Below are 17,265 nucleotides of genomic sequence, written 5' to 3' on the forward strand. Positions count from 1 at the left end.
AGAAAATACGTCCAGTCTTTTTATTTGTCTTGCAGAACAGTCTAATTGCAAAACTAAACCCTCTTTCTGGAAGGTTCTTTGACACAAACACACACCAAAAATACATTGTCTGCTTTGATTTTTAGTTTCCTTTTCTTTTTTGTTTAGTCTGTCAGTGAAAGCTTGTGAGATACTCCATGCAAGCATAAAATTATAAAACGTAACAGCTGAAGCTGTTTTGAACACTTTCATTTCTTCCTGTTTTCACATTTTATTTCTTGCTGCAATCTCTCAAACAAAATAAATGCAAAATGCTACATAAAGAAAAGATTTATTTTGTTTTTCTGACTACAATTTTTACACAATGGATTAAAGCTGTGCTCAAATTCTGGTAGTTAGATTCACCAACAGCGGATCTTGTTAGCGGCCGATTAAGCTAACAACCTGATTAGTGGAGAATCAGTTCCTGCAAACTTAAACTGTGGATCAGTAACGGCGGTTTTAATCAGCGGAGTACGGATTGGTACATACGCGAAAAATACAGTATTATATTATTCTTTTGAATCGGTAGATTTGCTTAATCTGTGGATGATCTACTGTTTGCGCATCCAACTCTTATTAGTTGAATAAGAAATAATTTTATTATTGCTTCGCTTTATGTAGTCGTCGTGCAAGAATCGTATTGTGCTTCTGGAGTAACGTTATGGTGGTTACTTCAATAAACTCGCTTGAAAAATACTTTTTCTCAATTTCTCTTAATTTGATTAATAGTTTTCCAATCAATTTGATTGGAATTGTAGAATATCTTTAATAAGTTATTGTTCCCCAAAAGGAAGTTTTTGAGGAGTATTTGTTGCGATCAAAACTCCAATCATTTTTGAGGCAACGTTACGCAATGAAAATGTGTGCAATGAAATATCGCCGCAGTGCCTTTGTGACTGTTCAATGAATGACGACAATGGTTTGAAATACGTCATGTGGAGACTTGCATAGGAAGTTAATCATCGCTTAATACTTAAATGTCCAATGTCATTCAAAATTACTCGGTTTTTTGTAAAAAAAAAATACGCTGAGGTGTGTTTTGTGAACTGCTACTTTGCAAACGGTACCAAGTTGTACAATAGTACTTTTCCACACAACAAATCAGTCCCTTTTTTTGAACAGTTTTGACGTTTGCGATCATCGACTCAACCTAAAAACAGTCTAATTTACTGGGCGGTTGTATTGTACCTGAATGAAATTGCACCATAAGTTTTTCTCCGTTTGCAGTGCCACTATGCTATGAGACATAAACACAGTTTATTGTTTAATTCGTGTCAGTTTGTTTATTTGCTTAGTTGTATTTCCATACGAGGTGTGTGGAAATCTGCATCTGGCTGATTTATGGTATCGCTTAGTCCGATTTGTCCGATTCGGTGGGTCCGATTAGTCCTATTAGATTAGTATTAGATTTGTATCGGTTAGTCCGATTCGGTGAGTTCCTAACCTCTAACCCCTAACCCTAAAACGGCAATGATAATTAGGCTACGGTACCCAATAATTTAAAAAAAAATTGAAAAAATCCCCCGTTAAGGGATCGGACTCACCGAAACGGGCCATTCCGATCGCTGGTCTACTTCTTTGAACAAAAACACGTTTTGAACAGTCTGTCTCATCAGCGCGAGACCAATTGTGTGATTCAACTTTGTTAGAGTATTTACTTTGTTGAAACATAAGGAAACTGTACCAAGCAACGTCACTATTTTCCATGTTACAAAACAAAATAAACCGGCAAACGTTTTCCGCTATACGTCATCGAGCCAGTGTTGTTTTGCATGAAACATGAAAAATGCACTTTGCTTGTTTCTGTATTTGTATGGTTTTAATTATGTGAGAGTTTGTAAAAATCTATTTCTAATTTTGTGTATTAGTTCACACTTTTCCAGTAGATTTTTTAATGCTGTGTGCGATGGCTTAGTGGTTGGTGTGTCCACCTCTGAATCTGTAGGCCTGGGTTCGAAACTCTGTCGGGTCATACCGAAGACTTTTTAAAAGTGGTACTGAGTCTTGTTTCTGCTTGGCACTGGGCAAAAGGAATAGATTCAAGGCAATAAAGTACTCGGCTGCGCCTATATGCGGCTGCACTAACAGTGTGTGCTTTGTAAAGCGCTGCGCAACAACGCATATCTGCGATGGATATATAAAAACACATTATTCTACATTTTATTTTTGTGCCCAGGTTCATGTGGACAATCTTTCTAGAGATGATTTGCTCTTCATCCTCACGGCTTCGTTTCCACAAATACCGCAGTGCATCTTGCAAAACATGGTGAAATTCAATCAGAAGGTCAGCAAGTTTATTGCAACGTTACAGTCAAATATCTTAATTTGCTTCTGCAGTTTTTGCTTCAACATGCAGGTTATGTTGCAGGACCATTCTGAATGTTGTTGTATGGCAACATTTTGCACTATGAATGCTTTTAAACTCTGTACCACAGGAGTCAGAAGTTTTATTTCATGTAATCTATGTTGCTTACCAAGTTTTTAAGGCAAATTTATAGAACGTTTTGCAAGACCACACAGAAAGATGTCCTTTTAACATTATTTTTTTTTATTTCACTTTTTTATGTTTGCATAGCTTGGTGAATGGTTGCTGGGGTATTTAAGCGGACAGTGTTTTTCAACTATTGCATACTCGCCGGTTTATTTACTGTTGCTTATATTTATCAGGTATATGAACAAATTACCACTGAAAAGAAATGGGGTCACAGAGGCGCACCTTGGGAATTTAACTTGCGTGATATGACCCGATGGTGCCTCCTCGTGGATGATGATTTTAATATGAACCAGCCGATAGATGTCAGCAGATACGTTTATTTGGTTTACTGCGAACGATTGAGGTGTCGTTCTGACAAAGAAAAGGTATGTTGTGCAACGTAGGTATGCTTCGCGACTTTAGCAGGTGGCCTGTTCACCATAGTTAGTTCATGTCTTGCCTGAAATTATTTATTGTTTTGATTATGTTGGAAGTTCTATCTAGTAGACAACAAGCGGTTACTCAGCTGGACAACACGTCAATTCTGACCTTTTTTTTTCAAGATGCTTTCTCTCTTTCATGAAGTTTTTGGACAAGTGGCTTATTACCCGACTAGATATTTTCACATGGATTCAAACCATATCCTGGTGAGTGGTAATGAATTGTCTTCATCACGTCAGCCGGATACTTTCAAAATTACCGATTTCTTGAATCATTGTAAACAAGATTTTTTAGAATTATTATTGCTAACAGAACGCTTGCTTTCCCAGGCAGCAAAACTTGTCATTTTTACATTGTAAAAATGACGGGTTTTGCTGTGTGGGTTACTCGTTTCCGTTACGAAACTTACGAGGTATGGTTGTGCTATCACTTCCCCTGCATTGCTTTAAAAACAATGTTTATTTTGTTCTTTTTAGATTGGTAACACTGTAATGGCACGACGACACCACTACCATCCATCGAACTCGCTTGCCAACCCAATCACTCCAAGTTTGCTCCAACCTGCAGAGTCCTTGGTTGCTGCTTTAAACAAGGTTAGCATTTATTTGAGTGATGATTCCGCTTTTTTACTGCTGTATACCAGATGTTGTTGGTTGTACTAGATTTGCGTAAATACATTCTGTTTTTTTTACAACGTTGTGTCGATCGCAAATATGCGTTACTCTGAATGATTTTCGACACAATAGATCACACTTGCATAACGAGATAGCTATGTGAGCAACATAGTTTTCAAACTAGGCCCGTAGCTATTCGTGTTAATACATTTGACTGTTGAAATTTGATGCATTCGATATTTTACATAGAGAATTCATTCATGTTTATTGAAATTTTTTTCCTTCAAGTTTTTTGAAAACATCGTTTTCCCTGTTAAATTTTTTTTCGTGTTTGCATATCTCATGCATGTGGATAAGAAGATAGACTGCATTGCCTTTTTACACTTAATCTAAATTGCTTCTACCAGGCCTTGGCCCAATCTCTATTAACTAAATAGTCTATTTGTTTGATTAAGTATTGGAGATTGAAACATAATTTTCACTTCAGCAGGCCATAGCCCTAAGAAGGGCCGTGTGCGTTTGTTTTTAGAGCAGCCCATTGTTCATACATGAGAGAAATCAAGGGCTATAAACGAAGTGGCGCCACTCTGCATTCGACGGCGTGCCTTTAAGTATTTTACCAAAGACACAATCATATGCTCTTGAGCGGTGTCGAACCGGCGCCATTTCGAGTGTTGTGCCAGTGCTCTCACCACTCGGCTATGCAGTCTTCAAGTTTCAACAAAGTTATTATTCTTTTTCCAGAATTGGCCGTGTATTCTCACTGGTGGACCCAAATCGGGGAAATCCCTGCTTGTGAAGCTTGTCGCCAGCCTGGCTGGACGGAGACTACGAATTTTATCTACTAACAGCACGATGGACACCATCGAATTACTAGGTGGTTACGAACAGTCTGACATCAGTAAAACTTTTTTGGATTTAGTGGACAAAGCTATCAAGTGAGTACTATTGCCACAGCAGCAAATGAAGCTTTATAAATTAAGCTTTCCAGTATTTGATTAAATGCTTTTTGAAGCTGCGTATTTTGCTTTACCTCTTTATTGCTTATGTTTGCATTATTATTGCAGGCATTAGTGGTGGTGCACGTCTTCTCAATCGTAGCCTGATGCTTGTTTGCATATAGAAAAGTTTAAGTTGTTTAGGTCTAGTCATCAACGCTACTGATGATGTATTTACAGAATTCTTCTAGCGGCTTGCCAAGACCAGTTTGTCGCTGCTGACTCCGAAAAGAAACTGACAGCAGTCCAACATTTACTTGCAGTACGTCGATGCTAAAAATTTGTAATTTTATTTGATCAGTGAAATCAGATATGTTCAGTAACTTTTGCTATTTCGATAAAAAGTTTTCGTCACCGTAAAAGCGCTTTCTTGGTGCCGTACTCTGACTCGAATAAGATCTTACGTAGCTAAAAAAGAGACATTTTTAAAGGAAATATGTTGGTAAATTGCTTCGTGTGACCAAGATAAAATGTGCAGAGTCTTTTGGTGTATAAAACGAAAGGAAACCATTGATTTAAATCTGTGTTTACATTAAATAGGCTGTTGAAAGGATGTGGAAATATACGGAGATGATAGAGTCGAAGATGACCGAAAGCTCTCAAAATGACCCCCATCTTCAAATAGAAAGGGAGTTATCTTCCGCTATTGAATTGGCAAAAACTGCAATTGTGCATCAAACCACTTCCCATCAATTGCAAGGTGAAGCTACCGGTCGTGAGAGTTTAATGTTTATTCTCCGATTGCTTTCCATCCAGTTCAGGCATACCAAGCACACCATTTGGCGCATGGTAAATGGCGCAGTTGCAGATGGTGTGGTCTGCGGTTTGTTCCTCCTTGCCACAGTCACAAATCGCGGATGGAGCCATTCCCCATTTGTGCATGTTGAGTTTTTATTAAGTATATCAAGGTTGCTTATAGAAGAGCTCGATTGAATAAAGACATTTTTGTGTGCATGTGGTTGAGTGTAATGATGAGCTAGCAGAATGGTTAAGCGACTTTGCATTGTGTAGTGATTAAGGGGCTCGTTCTGGTTATAATTAACGTTGTTTCATTTTTGGGATTTTTACGGATATTTGTTATGAACATTTCTCCCGTTTCAAATGTGTTATTGTTTATATGAAACCCTGCCTCCATCTACAGACAAAACGTTTTTTTTACAGGCAACTCGGTTGTGACAACCAATCAGATACTTAGACTAATACTGAAAAGCTTTGTTCGAACCCTTCACAAAACCTAGTAATAGTTACAGTTCAAAACAGCTTGCAATTGTAGTTTAATTATAAAAAGACGTGCAGAGCGATCTCACCCATGACGATTGACGAATGAAACCACTTGATCTTGAACTTTTTAAAAAGACTAAAAAGCCTCAATCTCGCCGTGTTCACTTTTCAGATGTTATGATAGACATAAAGAAGCTTCATCTTCGGAAGGGCATGAAAGGAACATACGAATGGTCTGATAGTATTCTGGTGAAGGCATTGAAAGAAGGAGACTGGCTTCTTGTTGACGGTGCCAACTTCTGCTCTGCGTCGGTCCTGGACAGACTCAATGCATTATTGGAGCCCAATGGGACTCTCACTGTCACTGAAAGAGGAGTTATCGACGGAAATGTTTCTGAAATTAAACCACACAAAGATTTCAGGTTTGTGACAGCTGAGAGCTTGAGTTGTATTTGAACGATAGACCGGCGTTCCAGTTTTATAACACATTTATTTCGAATTGATGTGGTTTTAGCTGGGTTAGACGAATCAAGTTAAACCAGTTTTCAAATTTTCAAGTCGAATCAGACTTAAGAATTCGAAAACTGGTCTGGCTTGTTCACGTATTTGACATATTACTGTCAGGAAATTTTAGCTTTTTGATTTGTTCCTCGGGGCTTTGAAAAACTAATGGACCATTTTTCATTATCGTGTGTCACCCGGCCTTAGCCCAGAGCATCACGCAAGCTCTTGCTGTATCGTTGAACTCGGCCAAATCCTTACCCTGTTGGTGTTGGGGTATTTTCCATTTTTGGGTATCTGTTCCACACTACTGCAACACCCATGGTTACTGAAGACGGTTCGCGGGATATCTGGAAGCAGGTGGTGGTGTGGAATGCAAGGGTTGCCACACATCAATATCATGTATTTATGTGAAGAGGAATCTATTCTTTGTCCATATGATACAAAACAACTATTTTTCTAGATTAATATTTTCTTTGGATCCGTTTCATGGAGAACTTTCTCGGGCAATGCGAAACAGGTGTGTGGAAGTACATCTGCACACTGGCAATGATGTACTCGATAGTTTCGATGTACAAAGCAGCTGGCAAGGGTTAACATGGAGTGAAGTTAAACTCATCAACCAAGCAGCATGTACGACCTCTAATGAAAGGGAAGCTTGTGACACGTCGTTGCGATTTGAAGGTGGGTTTGACTTGAAAAAGGAAATGAGAAGTTTCACGACTATTCTGATATTGAACTGATATTCAAGACCTACTGTATACGACTATACGTATTTTATTCTTGTGTTTGTAGTTCCACTATTATTTTATTATTTATTGATTTGCTCCTGTCTCGATGCTTTATAATCTCACATTGAGATAAAGATTTTCTATCAATGACAAGCAATAAATATTTCCCCTTGCTCTTAGGTTAGTTTAGGTGACTGGTCAACATTCTATCGACAGGGGTTGTTGTTAGTTGTAAATGCTTGGCTTAGAGGATTTCATTAACTTTTCAATCACACCACTCTTATGTCTTAAGGAAAAGAACGGAAACTTATTTCTATTCTCCACGTCACTTTTATTGCAGGTAACTTTGCTGCCAAGTTGGACGCTATGAGTTCTGCCCAAGACCTGCTTGAACAATTGCGATATGGCCTGCACGCTTCAAGGGTGGGAGATATAAGTAACAAAACATACTGAGCTATGTTTATATTGTGCTTCCTACTGAGCAAGAGTATTGTCTTCGATTTGGTTGGGAGGATTAAGTATTTTTTTCAAGCCGTTCGCCCAAGTATCATAATCTATTCTTGTTACGTTAATGTAAAAAGACAACTTCTCTCCGCTGGGCATTTTTTAAACCGGTTGTTTTTGTAATAGTTTTTTTTTTCTAACAACAAGTGTACGAGAATGTAATGTGCAATAAAGCAAAATTTGATTTTGTTACGTCACAGGAGCACATTGAAGATCAGGGAAAAGCCGCCCCTTATGTACGGTCTCCATCTGTGAAGGATTTTGTCTTGAGGCCCACTCTATCAGTCATCATGCAGCAGTTTAAAATTTTGGAAAACCTCAAAAGGTTTGATTTCTTTTTTTAGTTTGAAAACAAAACGGTTTGCACAGTGTGGTTCTGCAGCGAAAACAACATACTTGTCACAACACCGAAGTACTTGGTTAGGCATGTGCGTGGGTAATTGCTTCCCCTGCATCTTGCACTCCACTAATTTATATTTATTTTATTGTAGTTGTAGCAGTTTCCCCGCCAGTCTGGCCTCCTTCTTCCGCGTCTTAATCGAGTTAGCGACAAAGAACGACCGACACCTCCGAACCTCGGCCATGGCACGAATTCTTCCGTCGATGATGATTGAAAACAATGGTATTTATGTTTTCATAGTGCAGCCATATTGTGTGAATAATCTAACTATTGTTTGTCACAATGTTTTGTTTAGTTCCCGATTCCAACGCCCATAAATGGTAATGGCATCATACCATTAATGGTTTCAGTGTTTACTGTTTATCATACAATTTTAGTAGAGAGGTGATTTTTTTAACCATAGACCCTCAGTGTTTATCTTCCCCAAACTATTACACATTCTTGACATAATGGTGCGCTCATGTGTTGTCTATGCATAAACCTGGAAAGTTGTTGTCTGTTCATGTTTCCTTTCAAACTTCTGTGTGTTTCCTCAGCCGCCACTCGCTACGTGGAGTTGTTCGCAAACGTCATCGACGCTGTCTTCGCCAGCCGACTGTGGAAAGCGTCGTCGGATGTTGGTGTGAGTGGCATGTGTCTTGAATTCTGGATGTTGTCATCATGGATTTTTTTTTTCATATCAACCTAATGTTGGGATTCCTAGTTGTGTTCATTCGTGGATACAAGAGAACATTCTATATCAGCGTTGTCCAAAATACGGGCCGCGGGAACACGATCTATGACACCCCTCTGGGCTGCACAATGTATAATCTTGAAGCTGAGGCAGAATTTCAAGGACAGCATGAGTGAAAACTTCAATGCGGTGATTGCGGTCCTCCAAAACTTGCAAAATGGCTGCAAAACTTTGGGCACCCCAATTCGATATTGTTCATTTGCTTGCCTTAAAAAGCTTGCTGTGATCCAAATGCAATGAAAATTTGTGAAAGATGCTCAATGCTGAAGTGCTCTCAGTTCAGTTTATTGTGACAAGTATTTAAGCACTAACTTTGTAACTTAATTGTCTTGTGTATGAGGTAGTAGCAGTCCCGTAAGTTCATCCAGGTACTGCAGTTGGTCTGTGCTGCTATCAAGCGCTGTAAGTTAACTCCAACATCTCCAGACAAGAAAGAAAGCAGCAAGGAATAGCAAGGTTGATGAATAAACTTAAGTTTGCTGTTTCATTACGCTGTAAGCATACAGTTGGTTAGTTTATATTCAAACCTGTTGTGTTTATGCTTCAATAACATTTTGTTTTATGATGTCATAGGCTTCTCATGCGGATCTATCTTGGGACCTCCGGTGGAATCTTCAGGCTCTGCAGAAAACTGGTAAAGTCTCATTGCGAGATGAATGTATTTTGTTCTACCTAACAATTTTTAAGCATCGTGTAGTATTAGACTAGACTGGTAGACTCGTATTAAAATAGAATAGAATAGACTGTTAGAATAGACTCAGAGTAGGCATCTAACAGCCAACATAACATGCCCAGTAGGTTTCATCATTTGTAAGTTTGCAAACTTAGTGGCACTTGTATTCCCATTAGGAAACTGATCTCTGTTGACACCCAAGTTAATGCTTGGCATTGGTTAATAGTAAAATATTTATTGGACAGAATTGCATGAAAATCCTATGTGTCCAACTTCAAACATGTTATTGATTGGTTGGTGTTTATTTTTGTTGCGAGTATAAATACACACACTCATTAAGCAAAGTTAAACAATGCAAACGATCACGTAGAATGTGTGGTTACTGCAACGGGTGGCTGCGAAGTGACCTGGAAGGTCTTCTAGTCAAGCAGCCTCCATTGAATGTCTTGCCAAGAACCAACCATGCTTTTGGCGGGTGTCGAACCCAGTGTTTGGCATCGGTTGGATTCCCGCATCACTCTGCCATACAACCAATAAGTAAGCTAATAACCACAACTCACTTTCCTCTAGAAGAGCCATTTGGTTTCATCTCATTAGCATCTTGTGGTTTTCTAGGTTCCACCCCTGGCAGTGCTGGTGCGTCAACTTGTAGGAAGATCATGTTGCATGTAGTGAACCTCCTCTTGAAGGCTGAAGAAGATCAGAAAAGTTTGTCCTTCTCTCGAAAAAAGAAAGGGTGAAAGGACACTTCATATTATTTCTTTTAATAACTAAACAATAAATACTATTAATACTACAAAAAGTGCTCAATGCCAAGCAGAGACCATTACATCAGTGATAGTTACTACTTTCTAAAACCTCTGCAGCCAGTTTCAACGTAAAAGGGGGAACATCAGAAGGTCCTAAAAAATAAGGACCTTCTGATGGTTTCAAACAAAGGTGAAACAGGGTGTTACTGTAGAGGTTGTTAGCGAATAGTAACTAAATTTGATGTAATTTTTTAAATGTATAAATTCCGGAAACTTTTTGTTGACTGTTTTCTAAACTTTTTGTTCTAAAGTTTCAATTTTTATTTAATGTTTTTTTCGGTATTTATTCAGACTGAAATATAATTTACAGTTAATTTTGAACTAAAAAAAGTAGTTGCGTCACAACAGTGGTCTTGCAGTGGATTTTTCTGTCACAGACATACTTTATGTCGCACTTTCAACAGGTACCAAAAATCCTCCACTATGTTCCAACTGTCCAGCGGATACTCCTCCGGGAAGTTGATCATCAATGATCTTCCCCACGCCTCCCTTGTCTTCCTCTTGCCTTTGTACAGAACGTGGTGAGTAGTCTGCGTTGTGGCTTCCATACTTTCCTACTAAAGCCCAGACAACAAAATCGGTCATTTTTACATTCTTTGCATTACATTTTTACGTCTGCAGACGTTGAATCAATTTAAAAATGGCGGATTTTGCTGTCAGGAGGATTTTGAAAGTCGATTGATTATATTATTATATATCATCATCATTGATTAAGGAAGTACTGTATTAATCATCGGAGTTAAACGTTTTTTGATAAGCTTAACCCTGATGGCTTTAATACTTGTAATGGATTTGAACCATTAACGCAGACCCTATCGCCCTGGTTAATAGTGTCAAATGTCGTAGTTGAAGTGATTAAGTTTTCTCAGTCCGAGGATAAATAGTGAACTTTCAACCAATCAAATCTCGCTGGGAAATACGTAATAATGTTCGCCTCAACCAAACTTAATCATGTCTTTTTGAGTTGCCTGTCTATAATACGCAATCTGAAACGTAGTTTGTATTTGAAAAACATCTCATATTTAGGAACAACGTGCTATATGATATCTTGTCGTCTGACGAAGCTCAAGTAACTGATGAGAACACCTTTGTGCTTTGCGAGGGAAACCTCAGAAGAATTTCTTACATTTGGAAGTAAGTAACAGAGTGCCTATCCCACTCATTCTGTGTGAGTTCATCGTACCTTCGAGCGTACCCGGACGCGAAATTTTTTTTCCCACGAGATTTCTGTCTCATTGATTTAGTCACTTTAAAAGTAAGATTTTCCGAAAGTGTTTGATAGATTGGTTGATTCAGATTGCGAAATAACTATTTGCCAATAAAATTCTGTAATGATAATAAAATATAAGCTTTCCCTAACCCTACTTTTTTGAAAAGCTCTTGTGCACCGCAAAAATTAATTTAAAGAAAAAAAAAAGTTTGACTTCGACGGGCGTCGAACCCTCGTTCTCACGATTACTAGGCAGAGGATGATACCACTGAACCAACCGTGCCAACGAGAGAATGTTGCATTCACACGGTTTTAATACAAACTTTTACCAAAATATGTAAATGAGACAGAAATCTCGTGGGAAAAAATATTTCGCTACCCGGACACCGTTAACATAACTTTTCAAACTCCCCTGTCCCTCATTAGACTTGGTAGCTCACATTTCTGCACTCCAGTGTCCTGTTCTGATTAAAGTACTATTTTTCCTACAACATCAATGGACGTCATGCTCACATCGCTATTGCCACTTTTCTCGTTGCAAAAACGTTTGCTTCGTGTGTGTGTTTGTTTGTGTGCGCGTGTGTGCAATGCGGCGAATATAATATGCACTAAGGAGGGAAGTTTTCTTCGAGAGGCATAGACTTAAGGTAGGTGGGAAGAGGAAACGGAGACGTCCAAAGGGAACATGGAAGGAGCAGGTGAAGAATGAGTCAGATAAACGAAAGGAAGACGATACGACGGACAGAACGACATGGAGAATAGGAGCGAAGGCAATCGCTGCAAGGAAAGAATCGGACACCCCCACTAGTTGGGACGAAACCGAATTTGGATGATGATGATGGCGTCATCATTTTTTTTTGCTACCACAAACCAATTTAGATTAAAGTTAACTGAGTGTATTTAGTTTTTAACTGGCTTGTTATGAATTCATCCCGGTAATACATTTAACCAGTAACTTGTTTACTTTACAGGCAACTCATGGAGTGTAAATTTACTTTGTCGTACTTCACAAATTGGTACTTGCACCTGAAGAAGGAAATGAATTCATTTGTGCACAGTTTGGTCATGGCCGAGTCCGATCTATGGAGAAAAGTCCAAGATATTCTTGAGAACTTGGACAAAAGTTTACAAATTGATGGACATTTTGAAGACGAATATAAGACTCAAAACAAGATCCGTACATTACTCATCGGAGATTCAGTGAAAGTTTTTCAAGACGAAGTAACTTGTTTGGTTCGCTGCTGTGGTCTGGCGTTGCTCACAGATCTTACCAATTTCGCTGTAGCGATTATTCGTGACAGATCTAAAACTGTGTTGAAGTGGAGCGAAGTTTTCACGATTGTGGCTAAATTGGTTAAAACACAGTCGGATCTTTGGCAACCCACCGGCGTGAATGATCACGAAGCATCTGGTGTTGAGGACATGGATGTTGAAAGTCCTTCTCTTCTTGAAATACAAACTTTGTCTGATGCCTTCTACGGCAATGGCATCAACCTATCTTTGAAGACAATCAATTTGCTTGAACAAGCAAATATTACAGTTCATAAAAACACTGGCAAAGACTCTTTGGCCGTGCATGACACCTTTTCCATACCTGACCACAGGCTTCAATTATGGCCTCTAGCTGACTTTGTATTGCTGTTGTCAGAACTGAACGCTTTTTCAAGCGACAGTGTCGCTGATAACTTGTTTTCTGATTACACCGACGTTGCTGTCATGGAACAGAGAAGACTTTTCATTAAAAGTTCTTTCCTTCAAAAATCCTCTATGGATTCATTCACTCTGAGAACATACCTTTTGTCCAAGTGTTTGAATTGGCCTTACTATCGCCTACAGCATGACCCTTCTGACAATGCGGATGTTCTTTCAAAGCTACAGTTTTCTGAAGTACCAGATGGAATAGGTAACCTTGTGAAGCCACATGTTACTGAGAATGTCACCTCAGTGTTGTATGGCGGTGCTGAGCCAAAGACACTATCTCAGTGTCTGTCGCTTGCTCACTTGAACGAGCTTTACCTGTGGAGCGATTTGAAAATTCCTTTGAGAGATGTGTCGGAAAAAGTTTCCCAGTTGAAAAATCTCTCTAAAATCTTGTGGTACAATACAGCTCTTTTGACACAAATCGGTAGCGGTAATTGTGTCTTCTCTCCACAATTGCTGAACTCTTTAGTGGGTTTGCTTAAATCATTTCAATCTCTTTTGATTGCATGCAAAAAATCTGGTGGGAAATTTTCTCTAATCAAAAACAGAAAGTTCGCCACTGCTTGTCAGAAGCTTTCTGACGATCTTTCGCAGTTCTCTGAGAACGTAGACCCAAGGTTGCGTCGCCTCTGCACCGAACTCGCCACCGCCGCTAAGATAATAAGTGAAAGCAACGAAGCTGTTGAGGTTCAATCAGTCTGGCTCGATTCTGTGACGTCAACTTTCACTAAATGTTCACAACTTGTCATCAAGACGCTGGAAGCGATTCAAAATGTTGATGACGCAGAGGTAAGAAACATAAATACAACGTTAGTAATAGAGAAAAATTTATACTCGATAGTTATTCTTTCTACTGAGCTATCGATAATGATCCAAATACTGCAACATTTGGCGTAACTTGGTCGAGGGTCGAATGTAGTCATACACCAAGCAGCGCCAAACGCTGTTCATACGACTAAGGCACTGAGTTTGTTTCTGGTTCTCAAACAACAAACGATCTGTCTGGAAAAACTGTGGTACCCAGACTCTCAAAGGCTACAGTATGAAGGGACACCCTCGATAACGCTGGTGCTGCAGTGCCAGAACTCGCAAAATATCAGCACTGCAGACTTCCAACTGTGGTAGTATTGAAGCAATGTTCTTTTTAACTTGTATAATTCCCAGTGGTTGTTAATCATAAAGTTACATCGTTCTTACTTTGGAAGACGATGAGACGTCAATAAATCTTGGTTTAACCAATCCTTGAGGGCTAATTAACGCAAGTGCAATCGAAGCTTCCATTCCTATTAACCTGAGTGACGATGTTTGTAATGTGTCAGAACGGAAATGCATGCGACAGAAAGCACTGGGTGCTGGATTGTTGGCGCTTGATGGGAGAGGCATGGGTTTGGAGCGGGTACTTCCAAATGCTCCTTGTGTCTCCAAGAGGCTCAGTCGATCCTATTGAAAGACAAAGGACCAAAGTAGAGTTTCTATCTGCGGAGGTGAGTTTTTCAATAGTATTGTGTAATAGAATTTTCGAAAACGCGTAAACTGACACCACCCTACCGCCTCATAGGACGTATTTTATTATCTGTGATAACTACATTTCATGGGGTTTTCCTGACGCTCTGATGGGTGCTTGTTCAATACTCGGTATGGGCACAATGTTATGTTTTCATAAAATCCGTGTTCGATGCTTGTTAGATGCTTGGGTCACTCGAAATAGAATTTTTCAAGAAAAATCATTCGAAGTAGGCTATGATTAATTGGTTTTATTTTGAAACTTTTCGAAATACGTCTCGTTTGAACACTAGAACAAAATCAACGAACCCAAGGCAAAGAACTTTGCGTCAAAGCAGTTCCTTTCGAAGTATTTTAGTATCTCACAGTCTTACTTTTTTTCGAACAAAAAGCATTGCAAAACGACATTACCCACGAATTGATTAGAGTTAAATACATTTATTGATATTGTTTCCAAGACTAACTTCATTTCTCTTGATTCAGTGTGAGCAAGGGCATTGTGATTTGGAGATTCGAAATATGTCTGAGAGAAACCTTAAAGGTCATGACCTTGTGACGACAGACCGAGTCGTCCTAAGTGGCTTCTGTCATCCTCGTATTGACGCATCAATACAACACGTTGGCCAGCTGGAGAGGAAAATCAAGAAGGGTCAAAGCAAAACTGCTTATCGTCCCACTGGAACTCAGGTTAGTTTCAAATGCTGTAAATTTAAGTTTTGTTGCCGGTTAAGCTTACAGTTTAAAGAATGTAGCTGTCTAGTGCTGCCTTCAGCGAAATTACAGTAAGAGGTCGTTGCAGTTTCAAAACTCTCGTTTGATTTTGATTCACTTTGACCACAACTTGTGTAACTATAAAATTATTTTTCAGTTCTATCAGCTTTCGAGAGAATGCTTGAACTTTATGTCAACCGCAGCTGGTCAGTCATCACTGAGCGATCTTGTTAAACAACTTAAAGCAAAGGTAAGTAGCCGCGGTTTTATCGCGTTCTATAATAGCGATTAGATCGTCTCTGTCGCTCTTTGTTTCATGAAATCATCGCGAGTTTGTTCATGAGTATCTGTAATTTTAATTCCGGACCGATGGAGTTAGCTGAAGACGATTTGAAAAATGTTGGAATTTTTCTGTTTTTTCGCTATTGACTATTCTGTTTTTTGCGTTAAGGTTGCAAGTACCATACGGAAACGTGCATGGCATTTATTACATGTGCAGTAGTTTGGCGTCCACTGCGCCCACTTGGTATAGCGTCACTGCACGTTCGTGCAAATATTGCACCACCGCGCCACTGACGTCAGTTTTTTTTTCTTCATATTGAATGTTTTCTAGTTTGCACCGCAGATTTATAGAACTAATAAGCAACATCAGTTGAAAGTATTCAAACGATTTCGGTGTAGCAGCACTGATTCCAATTTAAACTGCAACTTATCGCACTGATTGTTTTTTGTGGTTTTGGATATTAACTTCTGAATTTTATCGCTTTTGTCAATGTTTAGAACTTCAGAGATGCGGCCGCGAAAACAGAAGAAAAAGTCCAGCATTCCTTTTCCGCGTTCGCTCGAGTCCTGGAGGAGAAGTACTCAGCTTATCCGGACTTTGTGAAACCGATGCAGGATGCTGTAGCTCAGGTGGCAAATTGTGAAAGTGAATGCAATGGAAGTTCTAGTTTTGGAGAAAAGCCATAGACTGTTTGAAATTCAAAGGATTTGCTGTTGCTTGCATAGCCGAGTGGTGGGAGCCTTGGCACCACGCTCGATAGGGCGCCGGTTCGACACCGCTCATGAGCATGCGGTTGTGTCTTTGGCAGGACACTTAAAGGCATGCCTGAAGGTGGACACGAAGATTGGCTTCCTTGCCTTTCCGTCCATTTAATCTTAATCTTCAACCACCGTGTTAGTTCGGATACGATAAATATGATTGCCGGGTTTCATCATTGTAGTCGCCAGTGTCACGTGTAGAGTTGTTTCAAAACATAATCAATAGGTGCCCATCGCTAGTTTGCCGCCAACCGTTAATCCATCATTTGAAATGGTCCGTGTTGTGCTGAGGCTTGTTGTATTTGTAGTTTCTGCTGTGACCTAAGCGGACTTTAATGTTTGAACGATGTTTTTACAGACAAACTATTTTCTTCTTAGATCCGATTCGGGTTGAGCTTACTTCGCAAAACTTCAGAAATTTTAAGCTTTCATCAAATTCAACAAAACAAGATGACAACACTGACGAAAGCAGCAGCAAACACCACAATCGAGGAGTTTTTGTCCAGGTTCATCAATGGCGACTTCAATCTTTCCGATATCGAAAAGTTTATTGCTTTAGTCAAGTCTCTAACTGGAGAAGGTAAATACTTCGCGAAGGATTGTAGTTTCTTTTCCGGTTTGAGAAAAGAGAAATCATTAATTGAAGTTTTACATGAGGCGGAAAAATCAGTCGTGACTTTTGAAGTTTAACGTTGCCATTAATGTTATTATTGATATATTATAAATAATATATAATTATTAATAATATATCGATCAAGGTTTTCTTGTGACTCATTATCACGCGTCGTAGACCGTACCATTTCTTTGCGGAGACATTAATGATGAAACATGAAATTGAGAGAAATTTGAAATATTAATGTGAATTTCTACACTTGTCACTACTCGTTTATCCTTGACTACTGTCTGAACTGTTGCTCGCATCAGCTTTTTTTGTCATCAGACTTTGCGCATCCATCACGTAGTCCGACTTTTCTTTATCA

General features: G+C 39.2%; 1 protein-coding gene across 1 annotated transcript in view; it reads left to right on the top strand.

Moving 5' to 3' along the window:
• LOC145769200 (midasin-like) overlaps positions 1–17,265 on the top strand; it is a 78,909-nt gene that overhangs the window by 36,692 nt on the left and 24,952 nt on the right. Inside the window, exons 40-62 of the mRNA XM_082580790.1 lie at positions 2,198–2,305; positions 2,689–2,880; positions 3,058–3,141; positions 3,412–3,528; positions 4,294–4,487; positions 4,728–4,809; positions 5,088–5,247; positions 5,941–6,190; positions 6,733–6,953; positions 7,341–7,423; positions 7,705–7,829; positions 7,996–8,126; positions 8,441–8,526; positions 9,211–9,295; positions 9,926–10,046; positions 10,524–10,640; positions 11,146–11,253; positions 12,301–13,819; positions 14,350–14,514; positions 15,017–15,220; positions 15,402–15,494; positions 16,025–16,156; positions 16,664–16,865. Of these exons, the coding sequence (XP_082436916.1) occupies positions 2,198–2,305; positions 2,689–2,880; positions 3,058–3,141; positions 3,412–3,528; positions 4,294–4,487; positions 4,728–4,809; positions 5,088–5,247; positions 5,941–6,190; positions 6,733–6,953; positions 7,341–7,423; positions 7,705–7,829; positions 7,996–8,126; positions 8,441–8,526; positions 9,211–9,295; positions 9,926–10,046; positions 10,524–10,640; positions 11,146–11,253; positions 12,301–13,819; positions 14,350–14,514; positions 15,017–15,220; positions 15,402–15,494; positions 16,025–16,156; positions 16,664–16,865 (4,579 nt within the window). The remainder of the gene's footprint in view (positions 1–2,197; positions 2,306–2,688; positions 2,881–3,057; positions 3,142–3,411; positions 3,529–4,293; positions 4,488–4,727; positions 4,810–5,087; positions 5,248–5,940; positions 6,191–6,732; positions 6,954–7,340; positions 7,424–7,704; positions 7,830–7,995; positions 8,127–8,440; positions 8,527–9,210; positions 9,296–9,925; positions 10,047–10,523; positions 10,641–11,145; positions 11,254–12,300; positions 13,820–14,349; positions 14,515–15,016; positions 15,221–15,401; positions 15,495–16,024; positions 16,157–16,663; positions 16,866–17,265) is intronic.

Source organism: Aplidium turbinatum, chromosome 4 (genome assembly GCF_918807975.1).
Source record: "Aplidium turbinatum chromosome 4, kaAplTurb1.1, whole genome shotgun sequence".
NCBI classification, from domain to species: Eukaryota; Metazoa; Chordata; class Ascidiacea; order Aplousobranchia; family Polyclinidae; genus Aplidium; species Aplidium turbinatum.